Source organism: Vigna umbellata, chromosome 3 (genome assembly GCF_029865625.1).
Source record: "Vigna umbellata cultivar VRB3 chromosome 3, Vumbellata_1.0, whole genome shotgun sequence".
Lineage (NCBI taxonomy): Eukaryota > Viridiplantae > Streptophyta > Magnoliopsida > Fabales > Fabaceae > Vigna > Vigna umbellata.
The window spans coordinates 33,503,893-33,521,489 of record NC_142167.1 but is presented as its reverse complement, the minus strand read 5'-3'; the positions used below and the strand labels follow the sequence as shown (position 1 = coordinate 33,521,489).

The following is a 17,597-nucleotide window of genomic DNA, read 5'->3' as shown; positions in this document are numbered from 1 at the left end:
AGTGGAAGACAAGTGGTGTGTGGAGAATGGGAGTTAGTTTCTGTGAAGGAAGGAAGTGAATTTTCAGGAAAACTCTTCCCATTCTCTGCATGCAATCACCTTCTTCCTTACGAAACTCTAGCCTTTCTTCATCTCTGACTTCTCTCTAAACCGTTCCATCTTCTCTCTAAGATAACTCACTATCAATTCCTCCAATCCTATTTCAGACACCGTAGAAACCTCCTCAGCACTGTGAGCATCATTTTGATCCGAACAGAACTGAGAACTGATCTGGTAAGTTCTCGTCCCTGCACTTGGTCTGTTTTAGTTCATGCGAACCAAATCCTGGTTGCATGCATGGGTTATAGGTTTGAATCTGATGTCCTTTTTGGTATCTCTGATTTAGTGAAAGTCGTGGAGTGATTCATTGGGTAGAAAGCTGTTATTGATCGAGAGAAAACCTTAAGCATTTGGAAGTGCACTGCTAGACCAGGTAAGGGAAGCTTTAGTAATTTAATTTAATACTTGTTTGATTTGTATGAAAGCAATGAAATATATTGGATGTCTGAACTGCATGAAACAATTGATGTTTAAGTATGCGCGAATAAGCATGGTTGCACTGGATGTATATTATTAATGTTGTTTGAACTGTATGCAGAGAATGAAATGTGTGAGGTTGAATATGATTGAATTTCTGTATGGTTTGGAATGAAAGTGTTTTGAACTGTATTGAGGATATGTTTGAACTGGAAAATGGAAAATTCTGTATTGAAGAGATGATGATATGAATTCTGTAATGTATGAGAATTATGTTGGAGATAAATCCTAAGTTATGGTTCGTATGAAAACTGTGAAGTTAATATGAATGAAAAATCTGGAAATCTTATCTTCTCTGATTGATCATGTACGCTCGTTATCGAACGGTCTTATACCGTTCGGTTTCCCTGGAACATCACTTAGAATAAGGATTCTTTCATTTGGAAAGGACTCTGATTAAGAACGAGCGTTATTGGTGTCAAGAGTTAGGTGTGAGCGTTCGGCTTAGCCTAGTGTGTCCAACAATTGAAAATAAAGTGAAGTGTAGTTAGGACGCTCGGTTTTGTTTACCAGCGTTCGTCATAAGCAGCGCTTAGTATTATACTGAGCGTTCGTCCAAATGAACTCTCGATCTTAGATTGAGCGTTCGTCATCGTTAGCGTTCGGTCTGATACCGAACGATCGTTCAAATGCGCGTTCGTTCTATTTGGTGCCCGGTCATTGACCTAGCGTTCGTCCTAAGGAGAGTTCGGTTTATACTGAACGCTCGTCCTTATCATTGCTTCGTGAGCGAACGTCAATAGTGTTCGTTCAATTTATTAATTAACGTTCGGTCTTTGACTGGCAGTGCTCGTTTCCGAATTTATTAATACTCTGATTATTTATTTGGATTCACTTAAATCGTGATGGTCCTTTTCATTTAACCTCAAGTCCTTATACTTAGAATTTTCCTAAGTATTATTCTGATATTTTAAACTCAATCTCAGTTACATTACTCCTTTGTCTTAACGTCCGTGAATGGGTAATGGTTCGTTTCTTTTGTTCAGAAACGTGACATCAGTGTACTGTAATACATTCGTCTGGATCGATTAAACGATAAACATGGTTTAAATTAAGAGAGTGGAACATAGAATGGAAATCTGAATAAGAGGAATGTTTAACAATGTGCGAATGATAGTGTGAATGGAATTATTGGATTGGATTGTGAATGAGCGTTTCAAGGAGGAACGTCTCCATGATGTGAATATGAGAAGTAGTGTAGTATGACCATGGTAAAATCGCTGATGGCTGTTCATCCTGATATTCCGTGATTGCTCATCCTCCTGTAGAGGAGAGTAGTTCATGCGTGGGAATGGCAGGAGGCACTAGTCCTACATAGTACTTTGGGCTGATAAGGGTTAACCTCGGGTGGCAGCTGATGCGAATTCCAGTTACTACATCACCCGGGTGCACGAACGCCTGCGGTTACATGGATCATACAGTCCGGACAGTCTTTAATTATGAGAATTTGCATGAGTTACTGTATGCGTGGATATATGTATCTAATGATGTATGAATGGTATGATTGATTTACTATGTTAAAAATTATGATGATTGTATTGAATTAAATTACCTAAGCTTACCCTTGCAATTTTCCTTGTGTTGTCTACTGTATCTGGATGTCCGTCTTGTCAATGCAATGATCATCCGTTGTGGATGTGAGCAGATGGAGAGGTACTCCTGGAATCAATGCTAGAAGAAGAAAATTTGGAGGATGCCAACTTGGTAGAAGTTGAAGTCAAAGCTGAGCAGTAGAGGCTCGTTCCGTAGTAGATATTAGATTTTTGTGCTGTATTTTGGCAGTTCTGTATATAGTTTTGCAGAATAGATTATTCAGCACTGTCTTTGAATTGATCATGAATTCTGAACGCTGTAATTTGCTGTACGTGCTGTTTTCTCTTGGAGCAGCTGTTATAAATATTAAGACTGCACTGTATTTACTGTAAATGTGATTAGTTCTGATTAATGGTAATTACTATTTATTGGGATGTTACAGTAGGGGCATCTACTCTCGGATGCCATGGCCATGTACTTCTTCTTCATTCACGGTTGCAGCTGCTGGTGTGTTGGACTTCTCTTCTTTGCTTCCAAACTATAATTTCTTGTAAAGGCCGTGAAGCTTTCTTCACGCTGCTGCTGGATGCTTTCGGAAGTCCTCTCCTTTATTCCAAAACTTAGTGCTTTGGTGTATGCTTGGCACAACGGGAGAACAACCCAGAGGAAGGAAATCCTTTCTTCCCTTTTTCAACCGTCCAAGAGCACCCAAGGGAAGCAGTACCAATTTTAGAAGAACTGAGAGGAGGATCTGGGTTGAGCATCTTGTGAGGGTGGAGTTCTTGCACCAAGATCTGGGAGAGGAAGTGGAGAGCTGTTGAAGTTGCTAGGAGATCTTGATCTGCACGTCTAGGAGGAGATTGATCCCAAAACTTACAAGGAAGTCTTCAAGAGGTAAGGGGAGCTTGATTTATTTCCTTGATTTTTGAGTTATTAGTGTTTGATGCAAAACTGGGTAAAATCTGGGAAGAAGGAATGAAAATGGAGGTTTTCTGGGCTTTCTGGACTCTGGTGCGATTCTGCAGAATTTCTGCAGAATGCGCGTTCGTCCAATTTTGGGGAGTCAAAATTGGACGTTCGTCCTAACAGTGCTCGACCAAATAGTGGTCAGCCAACTTCTGAACGTTCGTCCAATTCTGGTGAAATTGGACGTTCGTCCAAATTGTTGAGCGTTCGGTTCCGAACGAACGTCCGCGTTCGTTCGTCATAATATATGGGACGCTCGTCCAAGTGGTATTTAAACAGTGAATTATGAGCGTTCGTCCGTAACTTAGTATTTTGGTGGAGTAATCTTGAACGTTCGGCCTTAGTCTCAAGACGAACGTCCATAGGTTATAAAGAGCGTTCGTTCTTTGAAGATGTCTGATATTATGCGCTCGTCCAAAGTGTCCAATGGTTTAGCGTTCGGCCTAAGTGATGGATCTTAGCGTTGGGCTTTTGGGTTTAACGACCGTTCGGTTTTGGAGTATAAGTGAGCGTTCGGTTTTTGAGTGTAAGTGAGCGCTCGGTTTTTGAGTGTAAATGAGCGCTCGGTTTTTGGGTATAATGAGCGTTCGGTTTTTGGATATAAGTGAGCGTTCGGTTTTAAGTGTTCGGTGTGGATCTTAAACGTTCGTCCTTGAATTTGTAAACGTTCGTCCTTTAATTTGTGAACGTCCTTGGTCTGTGAGCGTTCGTCCTTGGAGCTCGGTTAGGTTTGGTGTTCATCGGCAGCGTTCGGCCTTTTATGAGGATTGATTTCAGAACGTTCGTTCAGATAGTATCGGAGTTGGAAATAACGTTCGGCAATGCATGAATCCGTGGGAGTATTTTGAAGCAATTATTGAGAATTGTGGGTTATTTCCTTGATCCAATATTGGATTAGTTATACATATTATTGAGAATATGTATGACTTCGTGATTGAGCACGTTTATTCTAGTTATACATATTATTGAGAATATGTATGACTTCGTGATTGAGCACGTTTATTCGGTTGGAGGTTGTGACATCCCAAAAATACAGTCATAAACCATATAATTAGAAAATCACAGTTAATAATAAAACAGTAAAGTTTTATTACTAAAAATAAAATCGAACGAACGAAAGCTCAAGGACAAACGTCCTTGAGTACAGTCTTACATCAATAACGAACGAACGCGCAAAGCCGCACGTCCTCACAAGAGTTACAAATTTCAGCCGAACGTATAATTAAAACTTGACCGAACGGTTTACACGGAAATTACCGAACGGTCGTACAAACCAAAAGCAAACAGCTAAGTGATCGAACAACCATTATAGCACACTGCTACACTACTAGCCGAACCTCTTACTGCTCGGTCTTCACTTCAATTAGGAGCACTTTTGGACGAACGCTCAATTCGGAGCACTTTTGGACGAACGCTCAGTTCAAAACCGAGCGCCATTTTGAGCGAGCGTTCGGTATCAGACCGAACACCAATTAGGACGAGCGCTCATCATAAAAACCGAGCACCCTAAAGGACGAACGCTCAATCAGAGTATTTTGACACGAGGACGCTCGTCCTCCACTAGATTACTATTTAAATGAGAGAATCAACATTTTACTGTTACTTACTGGAAAACCGAACGGTCAATGACCGTGCAGTAGGAACGTACATATTTATGGGAAATTCTCTTACAATCCATTCTCATTCCAGTTCATATCATCATTAACTTTCACAGTTAATACGACTCATATCATGTAAATTCATATATTTCATTTCACCAAATTAGCGAACGTTCATGCATCTCAAGCACATTAACATCATGCATTATACTCATCCAGCAAATAACGATCGTTCAAACATTTCATACGTATCATACATCATGCATTAATTTCATGCAGTAAATTAACGAACGCTCATACAAGGCACACCACATGAATTAAATCAAATAAGCTTCCCTTACTTGGAAAATGAACGAACGTCCACAGATGCGCAAATTACAATTCTCCACTACAATTTCTCCTACCGCCAACGCTTGTTATCCACACAGCTTCACTAACCGAACGTTCTTCTCTGGAAGTCCTTGACGCCGAGCGTCCTTCTACGGTGCTGGAATACAGAATTGGAGGGGATGAAACGGTGGTGTGTCTTAGAGAGAGGGTGCAGAGAGTTTAGAGAGAAGGAGGAGAGAAAGAATTTCTCAGAAATGAAGGAAAGAGGGGGCGTGCAGTGGGAGTGGGGAATAAATTCAGATCTCAGATTTGTTCCCACCCCCTTTCCAGCGCACGTCCAGTCTGGCAGCCAGCGCACGTTCCCACTTTGGCAGACACATTCCCATGCTGCCAGGGCACTCCACCACGCTCCTGTCGGCCATGCTGGACGGTCGTCCACTCTGAGGTTGCCACGTGTTTTCCACTACCATCGGACGCACGTTCACACCCTGGCATCCGACAGACGCTGCTGTCTCCACGTGTGTCGCTGAGGTGGCGCGCTCTCAGACTGCCACGTTTTTTTTTTTTTTCTGAGGCCTGACATTCCCCCCAACTACAAAAATTTTCGTCCTCGAAAATTAAGACGTGCTCTCAAAGAGATGGGGATAAAACCTGAGATCGAGGCAATAGATGTGTCAATATAGATGCTTCCATGGTTTGCCGAATAACCAGGGAAATTTCAGTTGATCTCCTGTAGAATGAGAACTTCAAATCACGTAGTAAAAAATAAGAAGTGATCCTATTATCCTTCTGTAAGAGAACCTTACAATGAGAACCATATTAAAACTATGAAGGAAAAGCAAAACAGGATAACATTTATATCTGCAAACATTGATGGTTAAGCCATTCAAAACTATTCAGTGAGTTTTGGCCAAAGATTACTCAAAAAGTCAAAGCTTGCAAAAAAGATTAAAAATGAGAAAAGGCAGTAAAAGGGTGCATGGGGTTAAGCTTTTCATTGTTTTATGATACATAACCCATTGTTGAGCCTGTAGTCAGCTATATCAAAGGCATGGAGCAGCCAGCCCCAAAAACACTACAATACGTTAGTGGATAGCAAGATAGTTGTTACATAGAAAATTATGAATGCAAGATTAAAAAAAAATTATACTGTATCACATGAACAAATGCAATATATATATATATATATATATATATATATATATATATATATATATATATATATATATATATATATTACTAATTAATAATCAAAATTTATACTCTAAAAGTCTAAACATGCATTACCACCATTGCTATTAAATTCTTACCTCAGTAAAAAGATCAAAAAGTCCAATTTACAAATTACAAGGCACTCTTAAGATAGATTCTACTAATGCAACATTCACTATCATCCCAGTAGTCTATGCTCCAATACCATTTTGATAAGTATAAAACTACGAATATATAAAAAATAAGTGAAAGGTCAAAAAGAATAGGAAGTTAAACAAAAGCAAGTAAATGAGCAAAACCTGTCACCCTTTGATTTCCTCATGCGATCTCCAGTGCTAAAATTAGCCATGCTGTACTCACACCGAACCTATAGACATACATTGCACATAAGCAACAATTAAGTTTTTGTTACAATTCATATAAATACAGACAACATAACTTAGAAAAAAAAAAAACTACCAGAGCATGGTTGGTTATTTGGCTTCTATTTTGCACCTGAAATGCAGAGAAGTTACTAAAGAAAAATAGCAAATCATCTAAAGCTCAACTACAACATCAAAGTTTTTTAAATGTCTAAACCAACTAACACTGAAAAAGGATAGTTAACAATCCTTAAATTACATAGACAAATTTTCATTAGCAAGGTAAATAATTAAACAGTACCTCTCTAGGGCCATAGACGGCAGTAATAACTTTTGTATTACCCATCTCAAACATGGCAGAACTGTTTTCAAAATAAAAAAACTTTATGGTCAAATGCTTCAAATGATATCACAACTTAATTTTCTAAAAAGCTAAAATTCATTTACCCATCTGCTTTGGATACAGCACCAATTTCTGCACCAATTTGTCGCATCTACAATATACCATAAAGAGAGGAGAAAAAGTTAAAGGCAAAAGATCAGTAGAGAAAGAAATATAAAATCATAGATTTAGATCCTCTGCAGTGAAGGAATAACACTTTAGAGGATAAACTGCAGTGATAGTCATTGAGATTTTAATAACTTCATAGTTTCTTATACATGTACATATATTTTATCACACTCTTAAATACTAAATTTTTAATAAATAGTAATAACTTCACCTTATCCTCTAAAGTGCATCTCCTCATTTTAAATAGTCGAATCCCAAAATCATGTCCAAATCACAGCTGTTAAATAGGACTGAATTCCATAGGCCAGACCTTAAAATGCTGCTTTCAATTAGCTCATTTTGTCATAGGACCAAGTTCATATATCTCACTAAAAAAGGTTGGTTAGACATCCTTAGGGTTAGAACCCTCCATTTTCTTACTTTTATCATTTGGCAAACTACAACATTTGTAGCTTTTAAGTGATATGATGGAATCGTACTTGACGTAGTCCTCTTTTTGTATTTTTTTACTTTTTATAGTTTAGCTCTTAAGGAGCATGGGTTACTATAAATACCCAGCTCCTCTATTGTATTGTCACTTTTGAACTGAATGAGAATTATATTTCTGAAATCAGAATAATTCTCTCTTAAAAGTCATAGGCTAGAGAGTCCAAAGACTTCCTCTCGCCACCTTCCAAGCACACTCTATTTTTCCATTTCTCCAAAATTCCACGGTGCTACTCATTCCTCCACGCCACCTCTCCTTCGCTGCCACCTCGCATGCGTCAGCGTTTTTCAATTCCTTCTTCAGCCACGCGTCCGCTCCCTCGTTCCACATCATTTGCTTTTCTTCTCACACATCATCAGACACGCACAGCCACATTCTCTCTTTCGTGAGAGCTTTTTCTCCATCTCGCAGAACCACATCTCGTTCTTCCACTCAAGAGTTTCCTCGTCGCCAGCCATTCTTCATCACAAATCCATCTCTTCTCCTCCGTAAGTATCAGATTCACAAGTTTCTTCATCTTTCTTTCACTGTCACCAAATCATCTGCACATTTGTCTAGGGTTTCTTCATCCTTCATCATTTTCTCTGATTTTAGCCGATTAAAATTACTTTTGATTCGTTCCAAACCTTTTCCACCGTTCAATCTTCATTTTGAACCGATTAATCGGTTCATATTGGGTTTCCTTCCATTTCTAGGGTTTCTATCGAGTTTAACCCTCTGTTTTTGTCATTTTCCGTTGTGTATTCTTCGTCGGAGAAGCTTCGAGGAGGTCCGGTTTGTATTCGCGCAGCTTCAATCAACCTCTCCTCGGGCGTTCGTCCATCATGGTAGGTTTTAATGTTTATCAGAACTAAGGTTATTGACTGCTTCTAATCTGTTTATATGCTTTTTCGCAGTTCAAAATGTGCCCTTACACATTTCCATTACCCATGGCATGGCTCATCTATGTATAACCCATATGCAGAATTATCTGCAGATCTTATATATACTAATTAACATAAAGCTTCAGTAATTCATGACTATGTAAGAATTCATGTAGAATATTATTATTTATTAATACTCCGCATTTCATACGCTTCATGAGTATTCTTGAAAGATCTAAAGGAGCCTTTTTTGGAATGAATATTAAGTGAAGAAAAAAGGAGGAAAAAAAAAGCCCAAGAAAAAAATAATAGCTGTACCTCCATGGGTCTGCGACCATCCAGTCGAAGTCCTTCTGGCCTGACGTATTCCATCCTCAAGTCAATCTATGGCAGAGACAAAAGGGAGACAAAGATGAGACATAAGCAGCTGGATTTTGTTTTTATTTGCTTTATATTCTTGGCTTCCAAAAAAAATGATATTTTCTACTAAAGTTATTAAAACAAAATGGTGAGATTTTGATGAATCTGAGCCATTTAAAAGTTTGTGTTGGCTCAAGTAGTTTGTGGGTCATGCAGTGAGATGAGTGAGAGAGCAGTTCGAATTAATAACACTGCTCAATTGAAAACATACCGAACAAACTCCAGTTGCTCTGTAAAGATTAGGATGAAAACAAGGTTACAAAAAATCAAGCAATCTGAACTTTGAATGAATATCATATAGACAACAACAAACATTTACCCAATAAGTGGGGCACTAGGTAAATAATATTGCAGAAATAAATATTAGAAATAAGCAAACAACAAAATAACAACGAATTTGAAGAAAATAAATCTAGTCGTGTCCCTACCCTTTTAAACATTTAAGTTTGCTCTTAATCTTACTGCAAGCAAAGAAAAAGAGGAAAGTACACCACGGACAGAAAGATATTGTAAAGGGGTGGTTCTCGAAGCAAATTCAATCTGCATACTGTTATTATTTTTATTTTATTCTAGCACTCCCCGAATTTCAACAAATTTCTAAAGGAGAATGAGCAGGCTTTTAGTTTAATAGTTACAGAAGAAAGATTTGGGTCAATTATATATGAGAAGGACAGTGTTCCCTTCCCACTTAATAAACTAACAACAAAGAGCAATGATTTTAGTGACTCGGTTATGCTATAGATCAATTTTATGGTTGAGTGGTATGCAAGTTCAAGATGTAGGATTTTTAAGAAGAGTTTTTGTGAGATCGATACAAAGGGCAAGGAAGGGTTATAAGTTTGATTGAGAGAACGATATAGTATAGGAGTAATTGGTTATCAAGATGTTCAATGTTTGAAGCTTATACAAAGCTGTCGTAAACTCCATTTTTCTTGGTTGTAAATGTTGAATTGATTAAATTAGAAAAGCATAGCAACTTTTACGAGTTTAACAGAAAATAGGGATTGGGTGGTGAGTGGTGACACTGCAAGGCACTACACATGACAACGCAAACATTGAAAGGGTTTGAACTTTGATGACCAGAGAGAGAGAAAAGGAAAAGTACCTGACTGACGGCGAGATTTGCCGGTGGCTGTTACGCTCTGTGTGGCGACGGCGAGAACGGAAGTTGGTCCGCGCACTGCAAACGAGCCTAGTCTAGGCAGGGTTCCGCTGTTCGGTGTTTAAATAGGTCACTAAATAGGTTTAATAGGTCCTATTTTTTTTCTTCGGGGAGTGCTATTGCTTGATTTTTTGTAACCTTGTTTACATCCTAATCTTTACAGAGCAACTGGAGTTTGTTCGGTAGATTGTAACGTCACAGGGACCGTCGACTGCCCCCACAGATCACCACTAGGCTTTCTAGTGTGCTTTGTCCTCACTCGCACACTTTCCGGGAAAACTTCCCAGAAGGTCACCCATCCTAGAATTACTCTAGGCTAAGCACGCTTAACCATGGAGTTCTTATGAGTCGGGCAACCGAAAAGCAAATGCATTTGGTGATATGAGTAGTCAAATCAATTCCTTTAAGCTATCCTTCAATGGTATAGTCCCATACCTATATAGTCTCCAGATCCCTCTCATTCCGGTGTATGTTCGATTCATCCATGTACCCCTTCCACCGGAAGCCTTGCCAGGAGCCGCTCCTTGTCTGTGCCCCCTGCACCATGCTACCTGCACCGGCGTCACTCCTCGCACTCTCATCAGTGCCCGGGTGTCACATGCTGACATCCCAAAATATATAACAATGTATATATGTAGAATGCAGCGATTATAATAATAGAAAGCAGTTAAGAGTACACAATAGATAGAATTAAGGAGTACAGTTATCCAAGTCTGGCTGGGAAACTTTAAAACTTAAGTACAAGTTCATAATTCTCCAAAACACAGATCATGCTAAAATGAAGGCTAGAAGTCTTTCAAAATAAAGAGTTGTTTAGCTAGTAGAAATCCTAAGCACTAGGGGCTGGGTTTTCCTCAACTTCCAAAGCTTGCTCCAAAGGTACATCATCACCTACTGCTCACATCCAAAGGATTGGATGATCATCGCAAGGGGAAAGGCAAACACATGCAACACATACAATTCATTTTCAATCAATCTAGCAGTTACCAGAATATCCATACACATATAAACACCTTAGTCATCATAAACATAAGCATTCATTTCATAAAACTCATCAAGACAAGCATCCTATCATGTTAAGACTCTAGACACGTCCCTTTGACCATTCTGCAGAATTCTGCAGAATTATGCAGAATTCTGCATAATGGTAATAGAACCTCCCTTTGACCATTTCTAACCACTTTTCTCAACTTCTTAGACTCTTAATTATCGTTTTAGACTTAATTAAACTTGTCCAACTGATTCTAAGCATTCCTACTACCATTTTTAAGTGATTAAAGTTCACTTTCAGCTCCAAAACACTAACTTCAACAACTTAGGGACCCAAATTTGATTCTACTACTTGGAACATGTTTCCGACCACTCTTATGTTTCTAACAAGTCACAATGGACTTGTCTAGGCTGCCCAAACAGTCCAGGAACACTGCAGCCTTCATTTACTCAAAATCCCTACCTCACTTCCTCTAAAATGGCCTAAAATTGACCCTAAAGACACTTTATTTCCTTTCTAACAGCACTACCACAGAATTTTCACGCTAAAACAGTTCCAACATACACAATTCCATCATTCTAAGTCATTCCAAACAGTTTATAGACATCAATCACCAAATACACATAACACACACTTCCATACATGCATTTCAAGTCTAGCTAGAACCAAGTTCATGCTTCCACCACAAACCACTACAAATTTTATCATGCATTCACTCCACACAGTAAAATCAAAAGTAGAACTAGCTCCCCTTACCTCTAGTGTAGACAACCAAGCTCAAGTAGGAACCCTAGACCACTTGCTTGCACTCTCAAAATGTTAGAATCACCTATAAATCATCAATTGATGATAGAAAACGAATCTTAGAACCCAATAGAAGCTAGATTACGGAAGAAAACGAAATGGGTTGCATGCAACAAGTTCAATCACATGCTTACAACCCTAGGGCACATGAGAAAGGGGGTTTTCTTACCGGTTCTGATTAGAGAAATTGATCGACTAAGAGCAAGACCCGCTACTTTGTGATCGTTGGGGCAGCACCTAATCGAGAATTTAATGGTTCAGTGTGAAGAAGGGAAAGGGAGAAGATATAGGGGGAGGAGAGAGCTTGCAGGAAGAGGAATGGTTTCTCAGACAAGAGGAATGAGTTAAAAATCAATGTTTCAAAACTAATGTAATTTTATTTTAAAGTACTCAACCTCTCATCTTTTCCACTTGTCATCCCCTTTTTGCTGACTCAAATCCAAGTCCTTACACAGATTCTGCAAAATCTCACCATTTTGTTTCAATAACTTTAGTAGAAAATATCATTCTTTTTTTGGAAGCCAAGAATATAAAGCAAAATAAAACAAAATCCAGCTGCTTATGTCTCATCTTTGTCTCCTTTTTGTCTCTGCCATAGATTGACCTGAGGATGGAATACGTCAGCCCAGAAGGACTTCGACTGGATGGTCGTAGACCCATGGAGGTACAGCTATTATTTTTTTCTTGGGCTTTTTTTTTCCTCCTTTTTTCTTCACTTAATATTCATTCCAAAAAAGGTTCCTTTAGATCTTTCAAGAATACTCATGAAGCGTATGAAATGCGGAGTATTAATAAATAATAATATCCTACATGAATTCTTACATAGTCATGAATTACTGAAGCTTTATGTTAATTAGTATATATAAGATCTGTAGATAGTTCTGCATATGGGTTATACATAGATGAGCCATGCCATGGGTAATGGAAATGTGTAAGGTCACATTTTGAACTGCAAAAAAACATATAAACAGATTAGAAGCAGTCAATAACCTTAGTTCTGATAAACATTAAAACCTATCACTTAAAAGCTACAAATGTTGTAGTTTGCCAAATGATAAAAGTAAGAAAATGGAGGGTTCTAACCCTAAGGATGTCTAACCAACCTTTTTTAGTGAGATATATGAACTTGGTCCTATGACAAAATGAGTTAATTAAAAGCAGCATTTTAAGGTCTGGCCTATGGAATTCAGTCCTATTTAACAGCTGTGATTTGGACATGATTTTGGGATTCGACTATTTAAAATGAGGAGATGCACTTTAGAGGATAAGGTGAAGTTATTACTATTTATTAAAAATTTAGTATTTAAGAGTGCGATAAAATATATGTACATGTATAAGAAACTATGAAGTTATTAAAATCTCAATGACTATTACTGCAGTTTATCCTCTAAAGTGTTATTCCTTCACTGCAGAGGATCTAAATCTATGATTTTATATTTCTTTCTCTACTGATCTTTTGCCTTTAACTTTTTCTCCTCTCTTTATGGTATATTGTAGATGCGACAAATTCGTGCAGAAATTGGTGCTGTATCCAAAGCAGATGGGTAAATGAATTTTAGCTTTTTAGAAAATTAAGTTGTGATATCATTTGAAGCATTTGACCATAAAGTTTTTTTATTTTGAAAACAGTTCTGCCATGTTTGAGATGGGTAATACAAAAGTTATTGCTGCCGTCTATGGCCCTAGAGAGGTACTGTTTAATTATTTACCTTGCTAATGAAAATTTGTCTATGTAATTTAAGGATTGTTAACTATCCTTTTTCAGTGTTAGTTGGTTTAGACATTTAAAAAACTTTGATGTTGTAGTTGAGCTTTAGATGATTTGCTGTTTTTCTTTAGTAACTTCTCTGCATTTCAGGTGCAAAATAGAAGCCAAATAACCAACCATGCTCTGGTAGTTTTTTTTTTCTAAGTTATGTTGTCTGTATTTATATGAATTGTAACAAAAACTTAATTGTTGCTTATGTGCAATGTATGTCTATAGGTTCGGTGTGAGTACAGCATGGCTAATTTTAGCACTGGAGATCGCATGAGGAAATCAAAGGGTGACAGGTTTTGCTCATTTACTTGCTTTTGTTTAACTTCCTATTCTTTTTTACCTTTCACTTATTTTTTATATATTCGTAGTTTTATACTTATCAAAATGGTATTGGAGCATAGACTACTAGGATGATAATGAATGTTGCATTAGTAGAATCTATCTTAAGAGTGCCTTATAATTTGTAAATTGGACTTTTTGATCTTTTTACTGAGGTAAGAATTTAATAGCAATGGTAGTAATGCATGTTTAGACTTTTAGAGTATAAATTTTGATTATTAATTAGTAATATATATATATATATATATATATATATATATATATATATATTGCATTTGTTCATGTGATACAGTATAATTTTTTTTTTAATCTTGCATTCATAATTTTCTATGTAACAACTATCTTGCTATCCACTAACGTATTGTAGTGTTTTTGGGGCTGGCTGCTCCATGCCTTTGATATAGCTGACTACAGGCTCAGCAATGGGTTATGTATCTTAAAACAATGAAAAGCTTAACCCCATGCACCCTTTTACTGCCTTTTCTCATTTTTAATCTTTTTTGCAAGCTTTGACTTTTTTGAGTAATCTTTGGCCAAAACTCACTGAATAGTTTTGAATGGCTTAACCATCAATGTTTGCAGATATAAATGTTATCCTGTTTTGCTTTTCCTTCATAGTTTTAATATGGTTCTCATTGTAAGGTTCTCTTACAGAAGGATAATAGGATCACTTCTTATTTTTACTACGTGATTTGAAGTTCTCATTCTACAGGAGATCAACTGAAATTTCCCTGGTTATTCGGCAAACCATGGAAGCATCTATATTGACACATCTATTGCCTCGATCTCAGGTTTTATTACACATTAAGAACTTATTTTGTCATATGCTTTGCTTTCCCCTAGTCCTCCCTAATGTTTTACTTATTAAATTTGCAGATAGATATATATGTCCAAGTTCTCCAAGCAGATGGAGGTAACTAAGACTTGATAATGGGATCTTGTGATTCTCTTCTGTCATTGCCATTTTATTTTCTCTCTTTACTCATTTAATATGTACATTAATTTTGGGTGATGTTGACATGTCTTTTATAGGAACTAGATCTGCTTGTATAAATGCTGCAACTTTGGCCCTTGCCGATGCTGGGATCCCTATGCGTGATCTTGTAACATCCTGCAGTGCCGGATACCTTAACAGCACAAGTCTGCTTGGTATATATCTGTTTTTACTCTAAATTTGAACTGGCTAAATACAAGTGTGGTATGTCTGTTTTGTTTCTGTCTACTTCTGATGCACGGGCTGCCCTAATTATTAAAGGTTTCTGAATGTGTACAGATTTGAACTATGTAGAAGACAGTGCTGGAGGTCCTGATGTAACCCTAGGAATTCTGCCAAAGTTGGATAAAGTAACACTGCTTCAGGTTAATTCATGTCTTGTTATTTTCTCTGTATATATTGTGTAGTCAACCAGGTAAATTAGTTCAACAGAAAGGAAAACTTTTTATTGCTCTCTCAGTCATTGGTACTCACGTAGTAAAGAGTCTGGTGGTGTTGAAGCTGTAATTCCTCTTCCTTCAAAAACTGTTCTTGTTATTAGAGATTTTGGAGAGAACAGTAGAGTTTTAACCCTTGATTACTCGAGGGAATAGGTGCATGTTCGGAAATCCCCAAAAGAAGCTTATCTAAGCTCGCCTCAGATTTAACAACTTAATAGTTTGCTGTACACATGAATCTTTTTTCAAATATCAGTTGTTTTTTAATCAACAGATACTTCTTACGAAGGTTCCTGATAGAGTGATTTGTTGTTGTACCCTTTGATGGAGTTATGTCATGACAAATCTTCTTTTTAGTCTGAGTTAATGTTTGATCAAGTGTAACTTAATTTTCACTAGTATCATACTTGGTAACTCTTTATTTGGAATTCCAGTTCAGCATCTTTTACTTTTTTAGTTGCAGATCTTTTGTTGATACTTTAAATTTTGACTGAAGAAATATAGTTGATATATTCTTTCCGCCACCTTATTATAGGATGAAATTCATGTATGGTCCACAAAACAGAGAGGGAGGGTAACTTCATTTGGTGGGGCTGGCATAGATTTTTTCCAATGACAGTTTATCAGTCAGTTTATTGCTCCCATTCTTAGATTGATATTATGGAGTTAAATTTGTTTCGAACACGTGCCACTATGTAAAGGCTGGTTGAGATTGTGAACCTTCAAAGTTTTAATCAGAAATTTACTACTATCATTATTATGAAAAGCATGCAATGCTTTTCTTTTCTCATCCAGCTTATTTCATTCGTTCACTCCCTGCCATATTCCGTAGTTTAGAATGGAAAAGCTCCTAGTTTAATTTTATTTGCACTAATTTCTGTTGTTACTGTCTATAGATGGATTCTAAACTACCAATTGACATTTTGGAAAATGTTATGCAACTGGCAATCGAAGGATGCAAAGCAATAGCAAACTACATTCGAGAAGTAAGAACCTGCTGACACTTTTGTGATTATACTAAGAGGAGTCCAAACAAGTTTTACATTAATTTCACTGCTTAAATCCTGTTTCTTTGTTGGCTGGCAGATTTTGCTGGAGAACACAAAGCAACTGGAGTATCGACGAGGTGTATAGTTTTTATAGCAGAAATGATGCTATGATTATTATTACCTGTGGTCACGGTTTTCCAGATTTGTAGGTCCGTTCTTTCAGCATTTGTGCTTTTTTTTGGTTATGGAGGAGAATTCTCTTGTATTTACGTGGAACAATTTTGTTTTTAGCATACGGTGCTGAATAAAACGGAAAATTGTTGTAGAATTCGTTTCTCATTTCTGTCACCTTATCACTATGAATAAAAGGTAGCAAAATTATGATTTATTTTGGGACCACTTTCTGAATTTCCACCAATCCCCCAAAATAAGACGTGTAGAATGGAACTAATGATCTGACACTTCAACGAATGAAGAATTAATGATTGAAGTTAGAATCAAAATAATCAGTGGGTTGGTTGAGTGTGTGTACATGGTGATTGCATCCTCAGAAAAAGCAATGACATCAGTATTGACAATTTAATTGCTAACTAATTTCAATGGTTAGTTTCCTAAATTTCCTTTTTGGGTACGATACAGTTTGATAAAGACAGCTTTGGTGTTAAATGTTTGTATTGCAGTTAAAGTCTTGATATAGCGAGTTAAACTGATTAATTATGTAAATATAAAAAGTAAATAATTTATAGTAATTTCTAAATCCTGGTAAATATAAAGTAGTTTAATTAAGTTAACATTTTTTTATTTCTTTTAAATACGTATGCTAGAGTGGAATACTGAAGTTTTTTGGTAGAGTTGAATACAGTAAGTTTGAAACATCACTAATACAGATTTAGAAGAAAAAAAAATATTTGAAGTAATAATATTGTATGGAAAAATGTTAATTTTTCTGGGAAAAAAATTTCACAGAAAAAGTTAACCTGAAAGTTAATGATCAAGAGAATTTTAGGATTATTTCTATGGTAAAGGAAAGTATTTTGGTGGTTGAGTTTGTTTTCAACTAATACCAGACTTCATTAAAAAATATATTATAATACTAACTATTTATAAAAATAAGTTTGAAGTTATGAGAATTATGACTGAAGAGTGATATAACGAGAATATAATTGAACAAAAAAATTTTACCTCTTAAAAGAAACCACTGGTAAATGATGAAAAAATTAAGATAATTATAAGTGCAGATGAACATATGAAGCTCAGTTGGAAA

General features: G+C 36.8%; 1 protein-coding gene across 2 annotated transcripts; it reads left to right on the top strand.

The window, feature by feature from the left end:
* Window positions 1-2,763: 2,763 nt before the first annotated feature.
* On the top strand, window positions 2,764-16,654 carry LOC148202299 (exosome complex component RRP41 homolog). Of its 2 annotated transcripts, XM_088110407.1 has the most exons (12): window positions 2,764-3,003; window positions 12,414-12,479; window positions 13,313-13,359; window positions 13,445-13,505; window positions 13,674-13,709; window positions 13,800-13,867; window positions 14,626-14,704; window positions 14,790-14,826; window positions 14,946-15,062; window positions 15,187-15,272; window positions 16,241-16,330; window positions 16,431-16,654. In XM_088110407.1, the coding sequence occupies exons 2-12, from the start codon at window positions 12,426-12,428 to the stop codon at window positions 16,476-16,478; spliced, it is 723 nt and encodes a 240-aa protein (XP_087966533.1). In that variant the 5' UTR covers window positions 2,764-3,003; window positions 12,414-12,425; the 3' UTR covers window positions 16,479-16,654. The 2 variants fall into 2 exon arrangements, 1 of the variants encoding a protein (XP_087966533.1); XR_015785137.1 differs by lacking the exons at window positions 12,414-12,479; window positions 13,674-13,709; window positions 13,800-13,867; ... (4 more) ...; window positions 16,241-16,330; window positions 16,431-16,654 and having other exon boundaries at window positions 13,445-13,507.
* The last annotated feature ends 943 nt before the right edge of the window (window positions 16,655-17,597 follow it).

Bases quoted from the DNA above. Each gene is read 5' to 3' on its own strand.
- LOC148202299 (XM_088110407.1), top strand. From the start codon at position 12,426: ATGGAATACGTCAGCCCAGAAGGACTTCGACTGGATGGTCGTAGACCC. The intron at 13,360-13,444 runs GTAAATGAATTT...TTTTGAAAACAG, and splicing joins GCTGTATCCAAAGCAGATGG to TTCTGCCATGTTTGAGATGG. The intron at 15,273-16,240 runs GTTAATTCATGT...TACTGTCTATAG, and splicing joins ATAAAGTAACACTGCTTCAG to ATGGATTCTAAACTACCAAT.